This window comes from Geotrypetes seraphini, chromosome 3 (assembly GCF_902459505.1).
Source record: "Geotrypetes seraphini chromosome 3, aGeoSer1.1, whole genome shotgun sequence".
Lineage (NCBI taxonomy): Eukaryota > Metazoa > Chordata > Amphibia > Gymnophiona > Dermophiidae > Geotrypetes > Geotrypetes seraphini.
In genome coordinates this window covers 411214750-411236318 of record NC_047086.1, presented here as the reverse complement: position 1 = coordinate 411236318, position 21569 = coordinate 411214750, and the positions used below count along the sequence as shown (strand labels likewise).

Genomic DNA, 21569 nt, shown 5'->3' with positions numbered 1-21569 from the left:
TTTCCGCAACTTGCATTTACCGAGACTCACTCCGGAGCAAGTGATGTTTCTTAATGCTCCCACTACCCCTCTGGAGATACGCCAGGGAATGAAAAAACTCATCCTGGCTAAATCGCCAGGCCCGGACATGTTTTGCATGGAATTTATAAACTCTTGTCCAATCTGTTATTGAGGCCCTTGCAGAGGTATTTTCAATCTTTGTCTTGTACTGATCATGCCCCTCAGCAGAACCTGGCCCATATCACTCTGCTTCCCAAACTGGGGAAAGATCATTCGCTGGTGGGATCATATAGACCCATCTCTTTGCTGAATAAAGATGTCAAATTGCTGGCTTCTATTTTGGCGTCCCGTCTGAACTATTTCTTGCCAACTCTTATCGGCCCGGATCAGGTGGGGTTTGTTCCCCACCGGTATGCTTTCATTAATCTCCTTAAAGCTATGATTACCATTCATGAGCATCGGGGCAAGGAGGGAACTTCCACAATTGCTAGCCTTGATATGGCTTCTCCGGGAATATGGGATTACTGGATTGTTTGTGCAGTGAGTTCAGGGCCTATACACTAACCCACGGGCCAAACTTATCATCAATGGGAGACGACTGAATCCTTTGAACTTTGTCGGGGGACGCGGCAGGGGTGCCCCCTTTCTCCTCTACTGTTCCTGTTGGCCATTGAGTCTCTAGCCATTGCGATCCATACCAGCCCGGACCTTCAGGGGAGACAGGTGGGGAGTGTCGTCTTACCCTGTTTGCAGATGACATTTTACTGTTTTTTGATCAGGCCCCACTCCATCTTCCGATCGCCTTGCGCATGGTTCAGGATTTTTGAGGCCTATTGGACCTACGGGTCAACTGTGAAAAATCTGCAATACTATCCCTCGCTGGTCCTTTGCAGATCCCTCCGGTGTGCAAGCCTGTGCATTATTTTGGAGTATATCTTCATTGGGACCTCAGGGTGATATACAAGTATAACTTTCTGAATCAGATAGATAAAATCAGGAGTTTGTGCCACGCCTGGAGGGACCTCCCACTGTCCCTTTTTGGTAGAGCGGCATTAATCAAAATGATAATGTTGCCTAAACTACTGTATCCCCTACAGACTATACCACTCTGGCTTCTGCGGAAGGATGACGGCCGACTTCGCTCTATCTTTGGCGGAACAGATCTGCAAGGATCAGCTATGCCAAATTGACTTTTGCCAAGAGGCAGGGGGGTTTGGGTTTACCGGATCTTCGGGCATATAATGTAGCAGCTTTGTTGTGCTTCATTCATGAGAGTGTAACAGATGTGAAGAGATTCTCCCCCCTGGATGACTGGTGTGCGCCATTTACTTTCTTGAACTTATTATATAGCCCCTTGAGCCCGGGCAGTGATTTGGCTTCTAAACTCCGATTTCTCTGCCCTTTCTGTACGGCTTGGCGGTGGTGGCGTTGGGCACAGGTTAGATCTCTGTGGGCATATCCCTTTTTACAGCTCCTTGGCAATCCGAACTTCCCACCCATGAGGTCCCCCAGGCCATTTGGGGACTGGGCAACTAAGGGGACCGACCTTCTTTTTGAGATGATAGATCCTGATAACCATGCCTTTCCTACCTTTGATACCTTTAAAGAGTGCTGGAGGCTGCCCAAATCTCAGTTTTATGCCTATTTACAAGCGCAGCATTATGGTACCCACCTCCAGCAAACCTATGGGAAATCTTGGCACGGGGGCCCGCTGGATGCCTATCTCTTACATGTCCTGGCTTCGCTGAATTCTCTTTCCTTTTCGTATGGAATAGTGCGCTCTTCTGCTCCCCCAGGGAACTTCAATGTGCTTAGGGCCAAATGGAACACTGACCTCCATATCAGTTATACACTGGAATCCTTTGTAGCATTATTTGATATATTGTATGAGTTTGTGAAATCTGCAGCACTACAGGAAACCCAATTCAAAATTTTACATAGGGCATGCATCACTAAAGAACAGGGGGCTCAGATACACTTATGGGGGGATACTACTTGTTCCAAATGTGGGCGGACCGCTGGCACATTTATCCATTCCTTTTTAGAATGCCCTCACCTACTCCTATGGAACTGCTCCTTTCAACAGCTCCAACTGGTACTTCATAGAGACCTTGAATGGGACTATAGTATGTTGTTATTTGGGTACCAAACTTTACTGATAGAGCAGGGCCTGACCGCCCCTCAGAGGCGTTTCCTCTATGTGGCATTCCTAGTAGTCCGGAAGATTATCTTAGAATTTTGGACACAGGATGGGAATGTACCTGTTGAGCCATGGATTCACCAAATGGTGGAGGTGGCCCGCTTTGAATACTGATCTCCAGGCCTATAAAGCCTTGTGGACGGCATTTCTTCACCTACCATTAGTCTCTTGCGGGTGGGAGGGAGGGGGCCCGTCATTGTCTTAATTGTCTAGTCTTGTTTTGTCTGTAAGTTTGGATGTATGGTGTATGAGTGCTGGTGACCTCCTGTTTGGGCATGCAGGCCAGTGAGAATTGGGGATATAAAGCGAAGAAAAATAAGGAATTGCAGGGATAGGGTCACTCATTGAGGTGTGCTGCATTTGCAGCTTTTCTATCTGCCTGATTGGGAGACTGTGACACTTACTATTTTGTTCTGTATTGTTTCTCGTACATCACGCATGCGCGAACGAAGCCTCTGATATGGACTGATGTTCTTCTATTTTATTGGTTGTGCTATGCTGAGTTTTGTATTGCTTGTTCCTTGATTTCTTCAACAAAAATTATTTTTTTTTAAAAAAGAGTCTTCCTGGTGGCTATTACCCCAGCCTGTAGGGTTTCGGAGCTTCAGGCTCTCTCCTGCCGGGATCCTTTTCTGCATATTACGAATTCTGGTGTGATATGGTGCACTGTTCCTTCTTTTCTTCTTAAAGTGGTTTCCACTTTCCATGTGAATGAAGAAGTCTGACTTCCTAAACTAAACTAAACCTTAAGTTTGTATACCGCATCATCTCCATAAAGATAGAGCTCGATACGGTTTACAGGTAATTCAATAAATGAGGGAAGGACATAATAAGAAATTAGAGGTTATGAAGAGGATAGCTAGCTTTACATTTTAAATAGATAGCTTTACGTTTTGGAGAAAAGCCAGGTTTTCAGATGCTTTCGTAATAATTGGAATGGAGCAGGACCAGGAGTTGCGGTCCTTGGATGTGTGCAAGCTCTTGTTGCAGTAACTGGAGGTCACCAACGAGTTTCGCCTCTCTGACTATTTATTAGTTCTGGTGGGCCCTTCCCATAAGGGTAGGCTAGCTTCTAAGGCTACCATTTCCAGATGGCTCCGTATGGCCATTTCAGTTGCTTATGTGGCAGCCGGAAAGTAGCCCCCCCCTCATGGTGCAGGCTCATTCTACAAGAGATGTTTCATCCTCTTGGGCAGAGTCGCCGGCTGTTTCTCTGGACAAGATTTGCAGGGCCACTACCTGGTTCTCATTGCATACATTCACCAAGTTTTACAGGATCAATGTGGCGGCCTACATGGATGCTGCTTTTAGTGCCTGTGTTTTGGCAACAGACTTATTAGTCCCATCCTGAATTTTCGGGACTGCTCTGTTAAGTCCCATTGGTCCCAGAATAAAGTGTAGATTTACAAGAATGAAGGATTAGGTTCTTACCTTTGCTAATCTTCTTTCTTATAAATCTACTCTTTATTCTGGGATCCTGCCCTATACTTTGCTGATGCCGATTGTCTGCTTTTCCAAGTACTGGTAAGTTGGATTTCTGTTTTCTGACTAGCCTTTATGAGAGTGCCATCAGAATGAGTTTAGCACTTAGTTTTGGGGGGGGGGGGGTCATAAGAACATAAGCAGTGCCTCTGCTGGGTCAGACCAGAGGTCCATCGTGCCCAGCAGTCCGCTAACGCGGTGGCCCATCAGTTCCAGGACCTGTATAGTAATCCTCTATCTATACCCTTCTATCCCCTTTTCCTTCAGGAAACTATCTAATCCCTTCTTGAAACCCCAAAACCGTACTCTGTCCTATCACACCCTCTGGAAGCGCATTCCAGGTGTCCACCACCCTTTGGGTGAAGAAGAACTTCCTAGCATTGGTTCTGAATCTGTCCCCTCTCAATTTTTTCGAATGCCCTCTTGTTCTTGTAGTTTTCGAAAGTTTGTCCCTCCACTTTCTCTCTATGCCCTTCATGATCTTGTAAGTCTCTATCATGTCCCCTCTAAGCCTCCGCTTTTCCAGGGAAAAGAGCCCCAGTTTCTCTAATCTTTCAGCATATGAAAGGATTTCCATACCTTTTACCAATCGCGTCGTTCTTTTCTGAACCCTCTCGGGTCCCTAGTTCAGGCGCCCCCTTCTGACATTGCAGGCTGTGCCTCATTATAGCACTGTTTTGTTGTTCAGGTTTCTAATGTTTTATGACCTGTTCTCTCATTTTTCATTGTTGCATTTGTTGATATGAGCAGAATTGACATATTTGTCAGGGAGTGTCCCCATTTCTCTCTTGTTCTTGTCTTTAAAGATGTTCCTTACTGCTTTAAGTCTAACTGATTTCTACAGGGAAATTGATGAGGTAAGAGGGGGAGGAGTTTCAGTTTCTGAAGTTTGAGACTTCCTAAAAAGTTCTGGTGGGTAGATGGAAATAACCCACTGGTCCTGGAATAAAGTGTGTATTTACAAGAAAGAAAATTAGCAAAGGTATGAAACCTAATCTTTTGATAGAGTAGATGTAAAACAAATGTTAGTGTGGTGGGAGTTTTTCTGAAGGCTCATTTCTACATTTCATGGGTGTTGATAGTGAAGATGTGAACTGCTGTTCATTATTCCTCACTCCTGTCTTGTGTTCACTTAGTTTCTGCTTTGTGTGCACAGATTTACCGTGTTTCCTAATGGTTCCTTACTTGTGAAAGCACCACGCACTGGAACCTACCGTTGTGAGGGTCAAGGACAGCGGGGCAAGCCCATTGTGCTAGAAGCAACTCTGCAACTTGCAGGTAAGAAAGAGAGAATGACATGGTGATTGTTATCCCTGGGTGATTGTTATCCCTGGCAGAAATGGGGGAAAAGACTGGTTTCCGCGGGTACAGGGAGAAGGCCATGCACCGCCCCGTAGTGTGGTAAATGGCCTTGTCCCAGCAGTAAAGTATCTGCTGCGAGTTGCCTCCCGCTCCCTTCCCACTCCTCCTGGTCAGTAATCCTCTTTGGTGCAATCGCATGTCCATCAGCCCCTTCCCCCCCTTCATGGGTGCGGCACAGTCCAGCAGCCCCCTTCCTCCCTCTCGCGAGTCCAACAGCTCCGCACCCTCCCGATGGCCCCCAACAAACCTGCGACTCTCCTGGCTGGGTCGACCCCATCGCTCTTCCCGGGGCAGGCCTATCTGACTGTTAGACACTTCCTTTATGCAGGGCTGCTCCATAAGGAACCTTCTTGCCACCGAGTCCCTCCTTCGGAGTATAGTGGTAACCAACTGCTTAGACAAATTCTCTGGCAGCTCCCATAAAACTATTAACCAGAGAAAGACACATTTTTTTTCTCCCTACTTCCAACTGCTCACTTCCCCTTCTCACACCAACTGCTTTCTGTCTTTCCTCTATACTCTTTGCTCAGGTCAACCCCCCCCACTTCCCAAACAAACCTCTGAATCTTTCAAATACATAGCCAAAACAGAAATCTGGTTGACCTCTTAATTGGAACAGGGAAAAAAAGCCCAGGTACAAACAGAAACATGACGGCAGATAAAGGCCATTGGTCCATCCAGTTCTGCCCATCCACAACATCCGCTATCTCCTTCTCTGGGGTGTAGTTTTAGTTGAAGGGATTAAAATACTAATTAAGGGCTAGAAATAAAAATTGTTTTCTAATGAGAGGCAAGTAATATGTGACTTGGTGACTTCTTGATTAACCTAGAAGCAAAGCTACTGCTGCCACAATTTGAGTATATACACTTTTTATACACTTTTTCTCACATCTCCTGATTGGTGAGGCCCAAATTTAGTACAGGAAGAGGTGGTCGGAGCATACCATGAGTGATTTCCTTCACTCACCAGCGCTCTGGCTGTCCCCTCCTGCCCGGTCATTCGCGGTCAGAAAATGCTGCGAATGACTGGGACCGCTGTGGTATGCAGCTTATGCCTGCTAGGAGTGACCCTAGAGCAGTGCATAGTTTAAAAGTAAACCCTTCTCTTACTGACCCATTTAAACCTCCATCTGATTCATTAGGTGACTTTTCCTCTTTGACCACTAGAAGGAGCCAGAGAGCAGAAGTGCAGGTGGCCCATCCCCCACTCAATCCTAAGGTAACTCACAGGAAATCCTTTTCACCTGAGGGTTGGGGTGGGGCTGCAGACTGCTTGCTCACAGAACTAAGCTTGTAGAGAGTCAGAGAGTGGAGGGAGAGAAGGAGGGGACAGGCAGCAGCGCTCAGGGCTGAGAGCTCTAGATAATGGTCAACTGCCAGAATGCATGGAGCTGACAGAGGCTGGAGAGGAGGCACTTTCCTGTAGGATTGAAGAGCCTCATGATATGGAGCTGGACCCGGAGCCAATTGCTGAGCCTTTGCATGAAGTCCTACCGATGGAAGTTTGTTGCATGAAAAGCAGGCAGCTGTTGCCTGAGTGAGTAGCTGATGCCTTGCTATTTAAGTGACTTCCAAGTTTTGTGTTAACCTGGGGAGCTCCTAAGTGAACTTCAAAAGACTGATTTGTTTTTGCAACCTTTTGTTTCTCTTTGTGAGAGAAAAGGACTGTGGCCGTCCCAGGCAGTGGGGATTTGCCCCGCGTATTAAGTGGTGGGATAGTGGGCCTATTTTTGGGCAGTTTGTCATCACGTGGAGCACACTGCCTGGCCAGCATGTCCGCCGCTGGAGGAGTTAAAACCATAGCTCTGATTAAGGCTGAAGTATTCAGCTCTAAAGACTGTTTTTGGTTTTGGAGTTTTTTTTACTTGAAAGTATGAACTGAGTATTGGCTGTGGGATCAGCCCAGTTTTGAAGAAAGACTTGTGCTTTACGAAGTTGGGAACTATAATTTTGGACAGAATCCACTGAGAGACTGTTTGCTCATATATTTTTGATTATTGTTTGCTTGGGACTATTCCTATACGCAGAAAACATCCTGATGAATTTTATGTTTATTTTGAGTGAAAGAATAAAACCCAAGTGTTTCTCTTCATTTCTTTTCCTTGTGCTGCCCGCAGCGTCGCACAAGAATATTTCTTGTCCCAGTGGCTCAGGGCCCATTGTCCTGAGACGGCTGATGACACCGCGAATCGTGGACCGTGAATTCGCAGGGGAGCACTGTAGTTTACTTAAAATGTATAACTTGCTTCCCTTTTGTGAAGAGAGGGTAGAAGAGAATCCTAGGTGTTAAGTTGATAATCAAGTACTGCATGGGAAGACTAATGCAATAAGATTTTCCTCCTTTAAACATAGTAGTATTAGTAAACTGGTTATGCTTATAAAAAAGGAAGGGAAAAACAAGTTGGGTTAAATTAAAGATCTGAACTTTGTAACCTCAATCAGCAATGAGTTGCAAGTGAAAGACTTATGGTACTAAATCCCAAAACAGCAATCAGAAACTGCAGGGTCCAAATGAAATATAGTAGACAAAATGCTGATAGGAGAAGTAATGCTAAAAAGATGCAGATATGACCATTGGTTTTTCCATGATCCCTATCCTCTTTGAATGCACAATTGTAAATTTTTAGCTAATACTCTTAAGGATTTTTTGGACTGTCAAGTTTATTTAAAGGCTCATTCAGGGACAGAGAATCTGCTGCTTTGTACTTATCCATGTTTGTATGTTTTATAAAAAACATAAACAAATCTTTTTTTCACTAGTAATGTTTACTGTAACCTGCCCAGAACATAGTAAATTGTCAGGCTTTAATTGTTTAATAAATATTAAATAGATCTAACTTTCTTTTTCAGAAATTGAGAACATGAAACCCTTTCCTGAGAGAGAGTTCACAGCGCAAACAGTGCAACGAATAGTCTGCAGTCCCCCTAGGGACTACCTGAGCCCACTGTTTGGTGGGAAAGAAAGGGAGTAAAGATCCCCCAAAGGAACCGAGTCTACCAGGATGGGAATGAGCTGGTCTTTAGCCCCATAGCGGAAAAGGATGCTGGAATATATACCTGCCATGCAGCAAACAAGGCTGGAGAAAGGAAACAAGACTTGAACATTACAGTGGCAAGTAAGCAATGCACAGACTATAAGTAGTGTAGCTTAGCTTAGCAGGGTTTAAAAAGGTTTAGATAATTTCCTAAAAGAGAAGTCCTTAGGCCATTATTGAGATGGCTTTGGGAAATCCGCGGCTTACTCCTAGGATAAGCAGCATAAAATCTTTTGCTACTTGGGATCTAGCTAGATATTTGGGACCTGGGTTGGAAAAAGGATACTGGGCTTGATAGACCTTTGGTCTGTCCCAGTATGGCAATTCTTATCTGATTAATAATCAATTCTCCTACAGTTTGACGTAGAAGCTGTCGAGCATGATCTCCTACTAACTAAACTCAGTGAACTGGGTATGACTGGAACAGTCTTCTACTGGTTTGAAGAGTTCCGAACAGAGGAAAGCTTTTAGTGTGTGTGCTGTGGAGTTTCCATGTTATTTTTGAAAACCCTTATCTCCTGAACCTATTGCGAAACAAAGTTTCAAGTTTATTTAAGATATTTGATATAATCGCAATATCCATATCCAATGCGATTTACAAAGATTAAAAATAGGAAAAATACAAAATCCAACAAACAAGACATTAAAAACAATTATGACATAAAAATGCAATTGAGAAGGAAGGGGTTAAAATACAATTCCAAAATAAATGAAAAAGGATGGGTAAGGAGACAAAAGGTTAGGAAACGTTACCCACTTAATTTCTGCTTAATAGTGAGGTCATATGATTTTAAATGGGTCAGTTAAAGGCATCCTTAAACAGCCAACTTTTTAGTAGGCCTTTGAAAATTTTTCTTCTCTTACGTTGAAAGGATGCAAGTTCCAAATTTGAGGAGCTGTAACAGAAAAGATCATATTTCTCCTTGAATAAATAATTTTTAATGAAGAATTACTAAGAGATTTTTCTTCTGATCTTAAGAGATTTTACAGGGGTGTATGGTATTAGAAATCTTTCTAAAAATGCTGGGTCTTTATTTACTAATATTTTATGTGTGAGTAAAGCTATTTTGTAAGTAATTCTATGGTTTACCGGTAACCAGTGATTTTCCTTTAACAGTGGAGAATACATGATCAAAATGTTTTCCTTTTTCATGATAATTTTTATTATCCCCATGACAAGCAGGCAGCATATTCTACATGTGGGGTGACATCATCCACAGAGCCCCGACGCGGACAGCTTTTCAATCAAATTTGATTGAAGACTTCAAGTTTGCTAGTGCTGCATCACGCATGTGTGTGCCTTCCTGCTCCACTAGATGGCGCATCCCCTCCTTGTGGTCTTCAGTTCTTTGTTTTCCGCGGAGCCAGAAAGCCCTGTCTCTCTTCTCTGCGTTCTTCAAAGTGCCTTTCTAGCACCACGGCTTCTTTGTTTTGTTTGGGAGTCGCTGTGCGGTTTGTTGATTGATCGTGTTTTTCTTTGTTTCAAAAAAAAAAAAATTGACTTTTTGTTGTGTTTCTGTTGGTTTCCACCGGCAGGCCCTTTTTGGGCCTCGGCCATGCTGCTAGGCCTCATTTGGCTGCGGCTGTGTTTATTCTTCCCTGGCCTCTCTTTGGGCTCACCTCGGGTGAACAGAATCACCGGGTCCCTTTTTCCTTCCTTGGACTCGGGCTGACATTGCCTCGTTCCCCAGTGGCGTTCAGTCTGCGGTGCTCATGGATTCCCTCCTTGGGTAAGTCTTTTCTTTCTTTCTAGGTGCGTTACCTCGGTAACGCCTCCGACTGGGTCTCAGGCATTCCAGCATCAAGTGCAGTCGTGCCTGCCTCTACGAGACCTTCGAAGTGTGCCTCCTTTCATGGGAATACTCATCCTTGAGGTTGCCCTCTCTGGAGCGCACTGCTGCACCTTCCTTACCAGTTTCATTGGTACAGTGCCATCTTCCGACCCTCGACTGGGGCTTTGTGCCTCGATGTCGACTGAGGCTTGGTACTTCGACGTCGACTGGGGGCTTGTGCCTCTACGTCAACTGAGGGCTAGTGGTACCGCGTACATCGATTGAGGGCTTGTGCCTCGAAGTCGACTGAGGCTTTGTGCCTCGACGTCGACTGCGGGCTGGTGCCTCGACGTCGACTGAGGGCTGGTGCCTCGACGTCGACTGAGGGCTGGTGCCTCGACGTCGACTGAGGGCTGGTGCCTCGACGTCGACTGAGGGCTGGTGCCTCGACGTCGACTGAGGGCTTGTGCCTCGACGTCGACTGAGGGCTTGTGCCTCGACGTCGACTGAGGGCTTGTGCCTCGACGTCGACTGAGGGCTTGTGCCTCGACGTCGACTGAGGGCTTGTGCCTCGACGTCGACTGAGGGCTTGTGCCTCGACGTCGACTGAGGGCTTGTGCCTCGACGTCGGCTGAGGCTTTGTACCTCGACGTCGGCTGAGGCTTTGTGCGTCGACGTCGGCTGAGGGATTGTGCCTCGACGTCGACTGAGGGCTTGGTGCCTCGACGTCGATTGGGGCCTTGTGCCTTGACATCAGCTGAGGCTTTATGCCTCGACGTCGGCTGGGGCCTTGTGCCTCGACGTCGGCTGGGGCCTTGTGCCTCGACGTCGCCTTGGTTCGACTGGGGCACCGTCGACTGGGGCTTTGTGCCTCGGCGTCGACTGAAGCCTTGTGCCTCGACGTCGCCGGGATGGCCCACAGGGTCTTGATTTATAATTTTGCGTTCACCTCGTATCTTGAGGTCCTGGTCAACTCCTTGCCTGCCTTTCAGGATGACTTGCCTGCCTCCCGCCGAGTGGAGATTTGGGCGGCTGGTGGATTCTCTTTTGCAGCTTCGCCTGCACATGTTCCATGCGGCTTACGATGCTTTCGAGCTTTCCTCTCGGGTCTCCGCCTTTGCGGTTGCCATGTGCCGTTGGGCGTGACTCTGCATCGTCGATATGGACCCCATCCTTCAGGATCACTTGGCCTATCTTCCCTGTTTGGGGCATGTACTCTTTAATGACTCGATTGAGGTGCCACTAAGTGCCTCTCGGAGCACGAGCGTTCCTTTGCATCTTTGGTGCGGCCCAAGCCGAAGCCCACTCCTCCTAAGGCTTATCGGCTGCCGCCCTGGGGGTACCCGCAGAAGTCTACGCCTGCCTTCTCTCATCCGCCTCCTTGGCGCCAGCGGCAGCAGCGGGCTCCTCCTAAACCTCAGACCCCTGGCTGAGCGGAAGAGGGCTGGCCCCCTCCGCCCTGGACCCTGCCCCTCTTCCTATCGGGGGCCATCTCCGGGCTTTCTATCATACCTGGGCCCGCATCACCTCAGACGCTTGGGTCCTCACCGTTGTCAGAGCGGAGTATTCTCTGAACTTCCAGATTTTGCCTCCATACAGTCCTCCCGGCGTGTCGCTTTCGAGTCGAGCGCGGCTTCCCTTGCTCCTTATGGAGGCTCGGGCTCTTCTTCGCCTTCGGGCAATGGAGGGGGTCCCCCCTTGTCAGTGGGGATGGGGTTTTTCCTCCAGGTACTTCCTGGTCCCCAAAAAGAACGGGGACCTCCGTCCTACCCTGGGCCTCCGGAAGCTGAATACATTCCTGGTTCGGGAAAAATTTGGGATGCTCTCGCTTCCTGTTTTTTATCCTTTGATGGACGAAGGGGACTGGTTGTGTTCCCTTGATCTCATGGAGACTTATTCCCACATGCCCATTCATCCTGCTTGTCGCCGGTTCCTTCGTTTTCAAGTCGGGGACCTGCACCTTCGGTATGGGGTACTCTCGTTCGGGCTTGCCTCCTCTCCCAGGGTCTTCACGAAGTGCCTGGTGGTGGTGGCGGCGGAGGCTTTGCGGTCGGGGGGCCTTCAGGTCTTTCCGTACCTCGACGATTGGTTGTTCAAAGCCTAGACGAAAGTGGGGGTTATTTCAGTGACCCGTCAGACTTTTACCTTCCTTCAGAGTCTGGGGTTCGAGGTAAACTTCTCAAAGTCTCAGCTGTGCCCCTCGCAGTCCCTCCACTGTATCGGAGCCATGCTGGACGCGGTTCACTTCCGGTCCTTCCTGCCTCCCTCTCGGCAGGCCACGCTCGTGCGGCTGTGCCAGCAGGTTTCCCTGCGGACTTTGGTCTCGGCCAAGCAGATGATGGTCCTTCTGGGACACATGGCCTCCACCGTGCACGTCACACCGTTCGCACGGCTGCATCTCCGAGTTCCTCAGTGGTCTCTGGCCTCTCCGTGGCGGCAGGATCGAGATCCCGCTTCTCTTCCAATTGCGGTGACTCCTTCCTTGGAACGCTCGCTCCGTTGGTGGACCAGCTCTTCCAGTCTTTCCAGAGGGTTGCTCTTTCTCGCTCCTCCGCATCACAAGGTCCTGACGATGGACTCCTCAACGTATGCTTGTGGGGCTCATCTCAACGCTCTGCGTACGCAGGGCCTTTGGTCAAACGCGGACCGTCGTGACCACATCAACTTGTTGGAGCTACGAGCCATTTACTATGCGGTGGTGGCCTTCCGCCACTTCCTTCAGGATCAGGTGGTCCGGGTCCGCACGGACAATCAGGTGGCGATGTATTACGTCAACATGCATGGGGAAACGGGGTCCCTGTCCTTCTGCAAGGAAGCTCTTCGCCTTTGGAATTGGGTGTTCCGCCACAATGTCTTTCTGTGGGCGGTTTACATCCAGGGCGAACTCAACAGCCTGGCGGACAAGTTAAGTCGCCTTTTGCGGCCGCACGAGTGGTCTCTTCATTCCCAGACTCTTCGTCAGGTGTTTCTTCGGTGGGGGACTCTGCAGATAGATCTGTTCACTTTCCCCCTCAATCACAAATTGCCTCTCTTCTGTTTGAGGATGTACTCCCCAGACCGTCTCGAGGCGGATGCGTTCCTCCTGGATTGGGAGGGCCGGTTCCTTTATGCGTTCCTGCCTTTTCCTCTGATTCTGAGGACGCTTGTGCATCTGAAGTCGGCGCAGGCCAGCGTGATCTTGATTGCTCCTCGGTGACCTCGCCAGCCGTGGTTCTCCCTGCTTCTTCAACTCAGTGTCAGGGAGCCTCTTCTTCTACCTGTTTTTCCTTCTCTGCTGTCTCAGAGTCGAGGTTTGCTGTTGCATTCCAATCTAGTCTCTACATCTGACGACTTGGTTCCTTTCCACCTGACTCCTTCCTTTGAGTAGTCCCGGTCGGTCAGGGATGTCTGGGAAGCTTCTCGGAAGGCTTCTAAGAGGCGATGTTATTCTCGGTAGTGGATGTGATTCGTCACGTGGTGTGCTTCGAATCATGTGGAACCTCTGTCCGCTTCTTTGTCCTCAGTTCTGGATTATTTGCTTCATTTGTCTCAGTCTGGTCTCAAGACAAATTCTGTCCGTATCCATCTTGGTGCGATTGCTGCCTTCCATCAGCAGCTTGATGGGGAGTTGCTCTTGGTCCACCCTTTGGTTTCTCATTTCATGAGGGGTCTCTTGAATGTCCATCCTCCTCTCAAGCCTCTCCCTGTGGTTTGGGATCTGGATGTGGTTCTTGCTCATTTGATGATACCTCCGTTTGAGCCCATGGACGAAGCTCGTCTGAAGTTCCTTACTTGGAAGGTGATCTTTCTGCTTGCTCTTACATCTGCTCGCAGAGTTCATGAGCTGCGGGCTTTGGTTGCGGACCCGCCTTTTACTGTTTTTCATCATGACCAGGTGGTCCTCCAAAGTTCTTGCCTCAGGTGGTGTCGGTTTTCCACCTTAATATGTCTATTGTCCTTCCGGTGTTTTTTCCTACGCCCCATTCTCATCCTGGAGAGGGAGTGCTTCACCCTCTTGACTGTCAGAGGGCGTTGGCTTTTTATCTCCAATGCACCCTGTCTCATCGGAAGGTCCTTCAACTGTTCTTATCTTTTGATCCTCACAGGTTAGGTTGTCCTGTTTCCAAGTGCACCTTGTCCAACTGGTTCGCTGCTTGTATTTCCTTCTGCTACGCTCAGGCTGGTCTCTCGCTGCGAGGTTGGGTCATGGGGAATAAAGTTCGAGCGATGGCGGCTTCTGTCGCTTTCCTCAGGTCCATGCCAATTGAGGAGATCTGCAAGGCTGCCACTTGGTCTTCAGTGCATACTTTCACCTCTCTCTACTGTCTGGATACTTTGTCCAGGAGCAACGGCCGGTTTGGCCAGTCGGTTTTGCATAATCCGTTTTCCTAAATTGCCAACTTCCCTCCGTCCCTTTTGTGGTTAGCTTGGAGGTCACCTACATGTAGAGAATATGCTGCCTGCTTGTCTTGAGATAAAGCACAGTTACTTACCGTAACAGGTGTTATCCAGGGACAGCAGGTAGATATTCTCGCAACCCTCCCACCTCCCGGGGTTGGCTTCTTTGCTAGCTATCTGAACTGAAGACCACGAGGAGGGGATGCTCCCTCTAGTGGAGCAGGAATGCACACACATGCGTGGTGCAGCACTAGCAAACTTGAAGTCTTCAATCAAGTTTGCTTGAAAAACTGTCCGCGTCGAGGCTCCGTGGATGACGTCACCCACATGTAGAGAATATCTGCCTGCTATCCCTGGATAATACCTGTTATGGTAAGTAACTGTGCTTTGCGGTGTTTTGAAGAATTTATAGTCTATGTATTTCTTTTAAGGTAGTCCCTTTGTATAGGACGTTGCAATAGTCAATTTTAGAAATGAATAGGGAATGTATTAATATGTTTAATGATGATTTATCGAGAAATGCGGACAGTGATCTAACTAATCTTAATCTGTAGGAACAAGTTCTTACCAGAAAACTAATTTGGTCGTGGTAATTGAGCTTTTGGTCTAATATGACCCCAAGAATCTTTACCTTAGTAACTACTTTAAGGTTAGTTGTGTTTATGGTTATATTGGCACCTAGTTTCTGACCCTCCCTACACGGAAAGAGCATAGTCTCGGTTTTGGATGTGTTGATTTCCAATTTATTGTCATGCAACCATTTTGATATTTTAGAAAGTTTCTCATTGATTGCTGTAATTTCTCCATCTGCACTAGTGTCTGTGGGGTATAACAGTTGTACGTCATCTGCATATGCAAATGGGATAAACCCAATTGACTGACTGAGGGTTAAAAATGGTGCCAGGAATATGTTGAATAATAGTGGAGATAGAATTGAACCTTGCGGGATCCCGAAGTTTGTCGACGTTATCCTTGCCGAAGAGTTGTTAAATATAACCTTAGATGAACGTTCGTGAAAATATGATTGAAACCACTGAAGAACAACTTCAGAGATTCCCATAGATCTTAGTCTGCGTAAAAGGAAGTAGTGATCAATGGTGTCGAACGCTGATGATAAGTCTAAGAATATAAGGAGAACTGATTGATGCTGATCCCAAAAATATAGTACAGAGGATGTCAGGCCGATTAAAGAGTGCTCGGTTGAATAATATTGTCGAAATCCTGTTTGGTGAAGGTGTAATGATCCGGTTTTCTCTATGAATTCTGAAACTTGATTAAAAACTATTTTCTCCGTCATTTTTGCTAAAAATTGAATGTTTGGTATTGGCCTAAAATTACTGGAATCATTTAGATTCCCTTTAACATCTCTGGGTATTGGGTGAACGATTGAGTTTTTCCAGTTTTGAGGTATAGTCCCTTTCTCTAGTGAGGAAGAGATTAGTTGGTAAATGTATTTGCCGAAAATGTTGAAAAATTTTTCATAATACGTGGGGGGAGTGAGTCTTCTTTGTTCCCCTTTGTATTCAGTGAGGTAAACAGGCTTCTCAGATCTGATAATGAGGGTAATGTAAAGTGGGAGCACTTTGATGTTGGAATACAGGAATCTGGAACTGAGTAGTCCATTTTTGGATCTGAGTTGTTACCGAATGTTTTCCTTATCCCTTGAATCTTATCTACAAAATAATTACCGTATTTTCACGCATATAACGCGCGCGTTATACACGGTTTTTACAAACCGTGCATAACCTTGCGCGTTATACGCGTGAGCGCATTGTACAAAATTTTTTTTACATAGTTCCCCCCTGACGTCCGATTCACCCCCCGCAGAACCACTCGCACCCCCACCCCGAAGGACCGCTCGCACCCCACCCCGAAGGACCGCTCGCACCCCCACCCCGAAGGACCGCTCGCACGCACTCTCACCCGCACCCCCACCCTGAAGGACCGCTCGCACCCCCACAGCCTCCCGACCCCCCCCCCCATCATGTAGAAGCTCCTACCGGTGTCCTGCTGCTTCCTCTTGGCGGTCCCGGCCCTTCTGTGACCCCTGCGCCTATGCTGCTTCTTCCGGCGGTCCCGCCCTCTCTCTGGCATCAAGCCCTCTTGCCCCGCCGACTCCCCGACACGATCGGGGCAAGAGGGAGCTCAAGCCTTCTTGCCCCCCCGACTCCCCGACACGATCGGGGCAAAAGGGAGCCCAAGCCCTCTTGCCCCGCCGACTCCCCAACTCCCCGACAATATCGGGCCAGGAGGGAGCCCAAGCCCTCCTGGCCCTGGCGACCCCCCCACTAGTTGTTCGGGCCAGGAGGGAGCCCAAACCCTCCTGGCCACGGTGACCCCCTACCCCCACCCCGCACTACATTACGGGCAGGAGGGATCCCAGGCCCTCCTGCCCTCGACGCAAACCCCCCTCCCCCCAACGACCGCCCCCCCAAGAACCTCCGACCGCCCCCCCAGCCGACCCGTGACCCCCCTGGCCGACCCCCACTACCCCCCCACCCCCCTTCCCCGTACCTTTGTGTAGTTGGCCGGACAGACGGGAGCCAAACCCGCCTGTCCGGCAGGCAGCCAACGACGGAATGAGGCCAGATTGGCCCATCCGTCCCAAAGCTCCGCCTACTGGTGGGGCCTAAGGCGCCTGGGCCAATCAGAATAGGCCCGGGAGCCTTAGGTCCCTCCTGGGGGCGGGGCCTGAGGCACATGGGCCCAACCCGACCATGTACCCAAGGATAATTTGATTTGCTGTAAAGGATTTTCTGGGTTATCGAAGTGAATGTTGAAGTCTCCGAGTATTACTATATTTTGTGATATTGTACTGAAATCCATAAGTAGTGACTGTAGGTGTGTAACTAAATCTCTGGTAACAGGTGGTGGCATGTATTAAAGAAGTATATCAAGCTGTAGATTAGCTTTAATTTTAAATTGTAAATATTATATTGAAGCCCTAGGTGGTGATTTTTCAAAATCTTTGGCCATTTGCTGCTTATAAATAACTGCAATGCCCCCTCCCTTTTTTCCTGAACGGTGGTTAAACTGATAAGTGAAGTTAGGTGGACAAGCATAGTTAAGATAAGCTTCGTCGCCGTCTAACAGCCAGGTTTCTGTGATACACAATATGTTGATCGATTTTTTGAATAATTAAGTCGTTAATAATATAGCTCTTGCTTTTTAAAGATCTTGCATTTATGAGACTTATTTTAAAATGTTTGAGTATATGATGGTTAGTTAGAGACGAGGAAGAAGTTTGAATACCATGTTGATTTCTAGAATGATCTAAAACATGCCTGAGCGAATTGGCTGGTCGATGACCCAGTGAACGGAATGTTTTCCCTGTAACCTGTCTTTCAACCATTTGTGTTGATGGACCATTATGAAAAAGCAGATTAACAGCAAAAAGAATATCGTGGGAGACTTACTCCCAATGCCTACTGCAGGGGTGTCCAATGTCGGTCCTCGAGGGCCGCAATCCAGTCGGGTTTTCAGGATTTCCCCAATGAATATGCATGAGATCTGTTAGCATACAATGAAAGCAGTGCATGCAAATAGACCTCATGTATATTCATTGGGGAAATCCTGAAAATCTGACTGGACTGCGGCCCTCGAGGACCGACATTGGACACCCCTGGCCTACTGAAAACATCTTTTTAATTGTCCGCTCGGTTCGCGCACAAAGGAGCGAACTAAGGAGCATGACATGCTCCTTAAGCGTGCTCCTTTGGTGCGCGCCTTCGGCGTGCACCGCAAGAAGCTGCTTTAAATATAGCATGTACCGGGCTGAAGAGGAGGGGCGGTCAGGAACGCCGCCGCGAAATTCAAGTTAAAAACAAGCTAAGAGGGTAGATTGCGGTCGCTCTTCTCAGCAAGCTTGTTGTGGACATTCCCCAGCAGGGCAGTGGAGCCGTCTTAGTTTATGGAGTCTGCAAAGATGGAAGTCAGCTTTTAGAGCTAAGCACACAGAAGAGTGGACTGTTGTCATTGTTTTTTTCATTTTTCCTTTTACTATGTCCATGTTGTGTTGTGTTGAACATTTTTCTGCTCTGCAATCTTGTGTGTCAGCGCAGGTTATTCTCATGTGGTTTGAGCCGCTGAGTTTTTTTTACTGCCCTTTCTGAGATTGTAAGACTAGCCTATGGTGATTCAATTAACTTGTCCAATCCCCTTTTGAACCCCAAAGTCGTACTCTGCTCTACCACCTCCTCTGGAAGCGTATTCCAGGTGTTCACCACCCTCTGCGTAAAGAAGAACTTCCTAGCATTTGTTCTGAACCTATCTCCCTTCAATTTTTTTGAGTGCCCTCTAGTTTTTGTTGCCCCTGCTAGTCTGAAGAATCTGTCCCTCTCTACCTTAACTATACCCTTCATGATCTTATGAGTTTCTATCATATCCCCTCTAAATCTCCGCTTTTCTAGGGAAAAGAGCTCCAGCCTCTCAGCATATGAGAGGTTTTCCATGCCCTTTATCATTTTTGTCGCTCTTCTCTGGACCCTCTCGAGAATCGCCATATCCTTCTTAAGGTACGGCGACCAGTACTGGACGCAGTACTCCAGATGCGGTCGCACCATCGCCTTATACAGCGGGAGAATAACTTCTTTGGTTCTGGTAGTGATAATGCCCAACATTCTGTTTGCCTTTTTTGAGGCCGCTGCGCACTGTGCCGCCGGTTTCATTGTTCTATCTACCAAAACCCCCAAGTCCTTTTCTAGGTTGCCTTCCCCCAGAACAACCCCTCCCATTGTGTAGTTGTACATCGGGTTCCCTTTCCCTATGTACATAACTTTACATTTCTCTACATTGAAGCTCATCTGCCATTTATTTGTCCACTCACTCAGTTTGTTCAGGTCCCCTTGAAGTTCTTTACATTCCTCTACAAATCTAACCTTACTGGAGAGTTTCGTGTCATCTGCAAATTTAACAACTTCGCACTTTGTCCCTGTTTCCAGGTCATTAATAAATATGTTGAATAGCAGTGGTCCCAGCACTGACCCCTGTGGGACCCCACTCGTGACCCCTTTCCAGTCAGAATAGTGTCCCTTTACTCCTACCCTCTGCTTCCTGTTCGCCAGCCAGTTACCGATCCATCTGTGTATGTCTCCTTCCACCCCTTGGTTCCACAGTTTCCTTAGTAGGCGCTTGTGAGGTACTTTGTCAAAGGCTTTCTGGAAGTCCAGGTATACTATGTCTATGGGGTCACCTTTGTCCAAATGTCCGCTTATCCCTTCGAAGAAGTGCAGCAGGTTCGTTTGGCAAGATCTTCCAGTACAGAAACCGTGCTGGCTTGTTCTCATCAGCTTATTTCTTTCTATATGCTCATTGATACTGTCCTTGATTAGAGCTTCGGCCATCTTCCCCGGAACTGAGGTTAAGCTGACCGGTCTATAGTTCCCCGGGTCGCCTCTGGATCCCTTCTTGAAGATAGGTGTAACATTTGCTGTCCTCCGGTATTACCCCCGTTTTTAAGGATAGGTTGCAAATCTGCTGCAGTAACTCCGCTATTTCATCTCTAAGTTCTTTTAGTATTCTTGGGCCCGGATTCCGTCCGGGCCCGGAGATTTGTCAGTTTTTAGCTTGTCTATCTGTTTGAGTACGTCTTCGAGGCTTACCTCCATGCACGATAATTTATCCTCTTGTGTCAGAGCCACTCCTGATTGGTGAGGCCTGACTTTAGTACAGGAAGAGGTGGTCGGAGCATACTGCGTGTGATTGCCTGCTGCCTTCTCCAGCTGCCCTCTCCTGTCTCCCCTGCTAAAAACTGTATTTGCGGTTTTTCAACATTCGTGGGGGTTCCTGGAACAGAACCCCCGCGAATATCGGGGGAGTACACTACATCAATCGGCTTGCCTTTATCCACATGTTTATTCACACCTTCAAATAAGTCAAGTAGATTGGTGAGGCAAGACCTCTCTTGGCTGAACCCATACTTACTCTGTCTCATTAAATCATGTTTGTCTACATGTTCCACAATTTTATTTTTTATAATTGTTTCCACTATTTTGCCCGGCACTGGTCAGGCTTACTGATCTGTAATTCCCTGGATCTCCCTGGAATCCTTTTAAAAAATCGACATAACATTGGCCACCCTCCAATCTTCAGGTACTATGGCAATTTTAGCGACAGGTTGCAGATCACTAATAACAGATCAGTTGTTTCAGTACCCTGCGTCAGGGTTATTTCAATAGCAATATCTAAAATCAGTACAGTAGCACTTTCCAGTTCTCAGTAATGGCGTCATATGAAGACTAACAGGTTCTGTTTAATGAATTCTATGTGACCACTAGGAAGCATCCTGTTCATTGGTAGTTGAAATCACCTATTTTACTGTTGCCCAATTTGCCAGCTTTTCTAATCTCTTTAAACAATTTCTTCATCTGTCTGCTCATTCTGTCCCGGGGGGACGGGACAGTTATATAACCCTACCTTTATATTCCTTCTTTTCACACATGGAATTTCTATCCATATGAATTCCACCCTGCTTTCTGTGTCATGCAGAATGTTTATTTAGTTTGATTCAATTCCCTCTTTAACATATAGCGCAACCTCCCTCCAATTTGATCTACTCTATCCTTGTGATCAAGTTTCAAGTTTATTAAAAAAATTTTATACCGCGGTGTACAATAAAAATAGGGTTTGAAGTTGACAATTAAAATATACGTAACATACTCAGACACGGGACCAAATGGAAAGAAGGGTAGGAACTACAATATTTTAAGGAAAGAGTACAATTAGGGAGAGAACGACCAGGAAGGAAAAGATGATGCCTTCTGCTGTCGGCGTCTGTGTAGCCCTTATATATAATTTGTACCCAGGTAACACAGTGTCCCATTGATTGTCCTCCTTCCACCAGGTCTCTGAGATGCCTGTTATATCTACCTCATCATTTAGTGCTATATACTCTCTCCTATTTTATTTTTTAGGCTTCTAGCATTTGTATACAGACACTTCAAATTATGGTTTTCCCATGTATCTACAGGCTGCTGAACAAGAACGTGCGCTGTTAGGGCTAGTCTTGGTTAGGGTGCTGGTCTTTGACCAGAGGGCCGCAATTCTTATGTTCTTAAGATGACAGGGATAATGACATCTTTACTCTGCTTCCCTCTTAAGCACGCTTTCTTTCACCATTTTTGAAATCTCTCTATTGGGACTCCCTAAATGTTCTGATTCAACAGTATCCTTCAAGGATACTCCATACCGAACTATCTGCTTCTGGGCGACTGTCGGGTTTCCCCCCATCTTAGTTTAAAAGCTGTTCTATCTCCTTTTTAAACGTTAGCGCCAGCAGCCTGGTACCATCCTAGTAAGGTAGAGTCCATCCTTTTGGAAAAGGTTCCCCTTTTCTCAGGTATC

At 47.2% G+C, this 21569-nt stretch overlaps 1 protein-coding gene across 1 annotated transcript in view; it reads left to right on the top strand.

Moving 5' to 3' along the window:
* The window catches only part of PTK7 (protein tyrosine kinase 7 (inactive)), a 373613-nt gene that overhangs the window by 73660 nt on the left and 278384 nt on the right, over positions 1–21569 (top strand). The window contains 3 exon segments of the mRNA XM_033937683.1: positions 4839–4960; positions 7895–7969; positions 7972–8160. Coding sequence (XP_033793574.1) covers positions 4839–4960; positions 7895–7969; positions 7972–8160 — 386 coding nt within the window.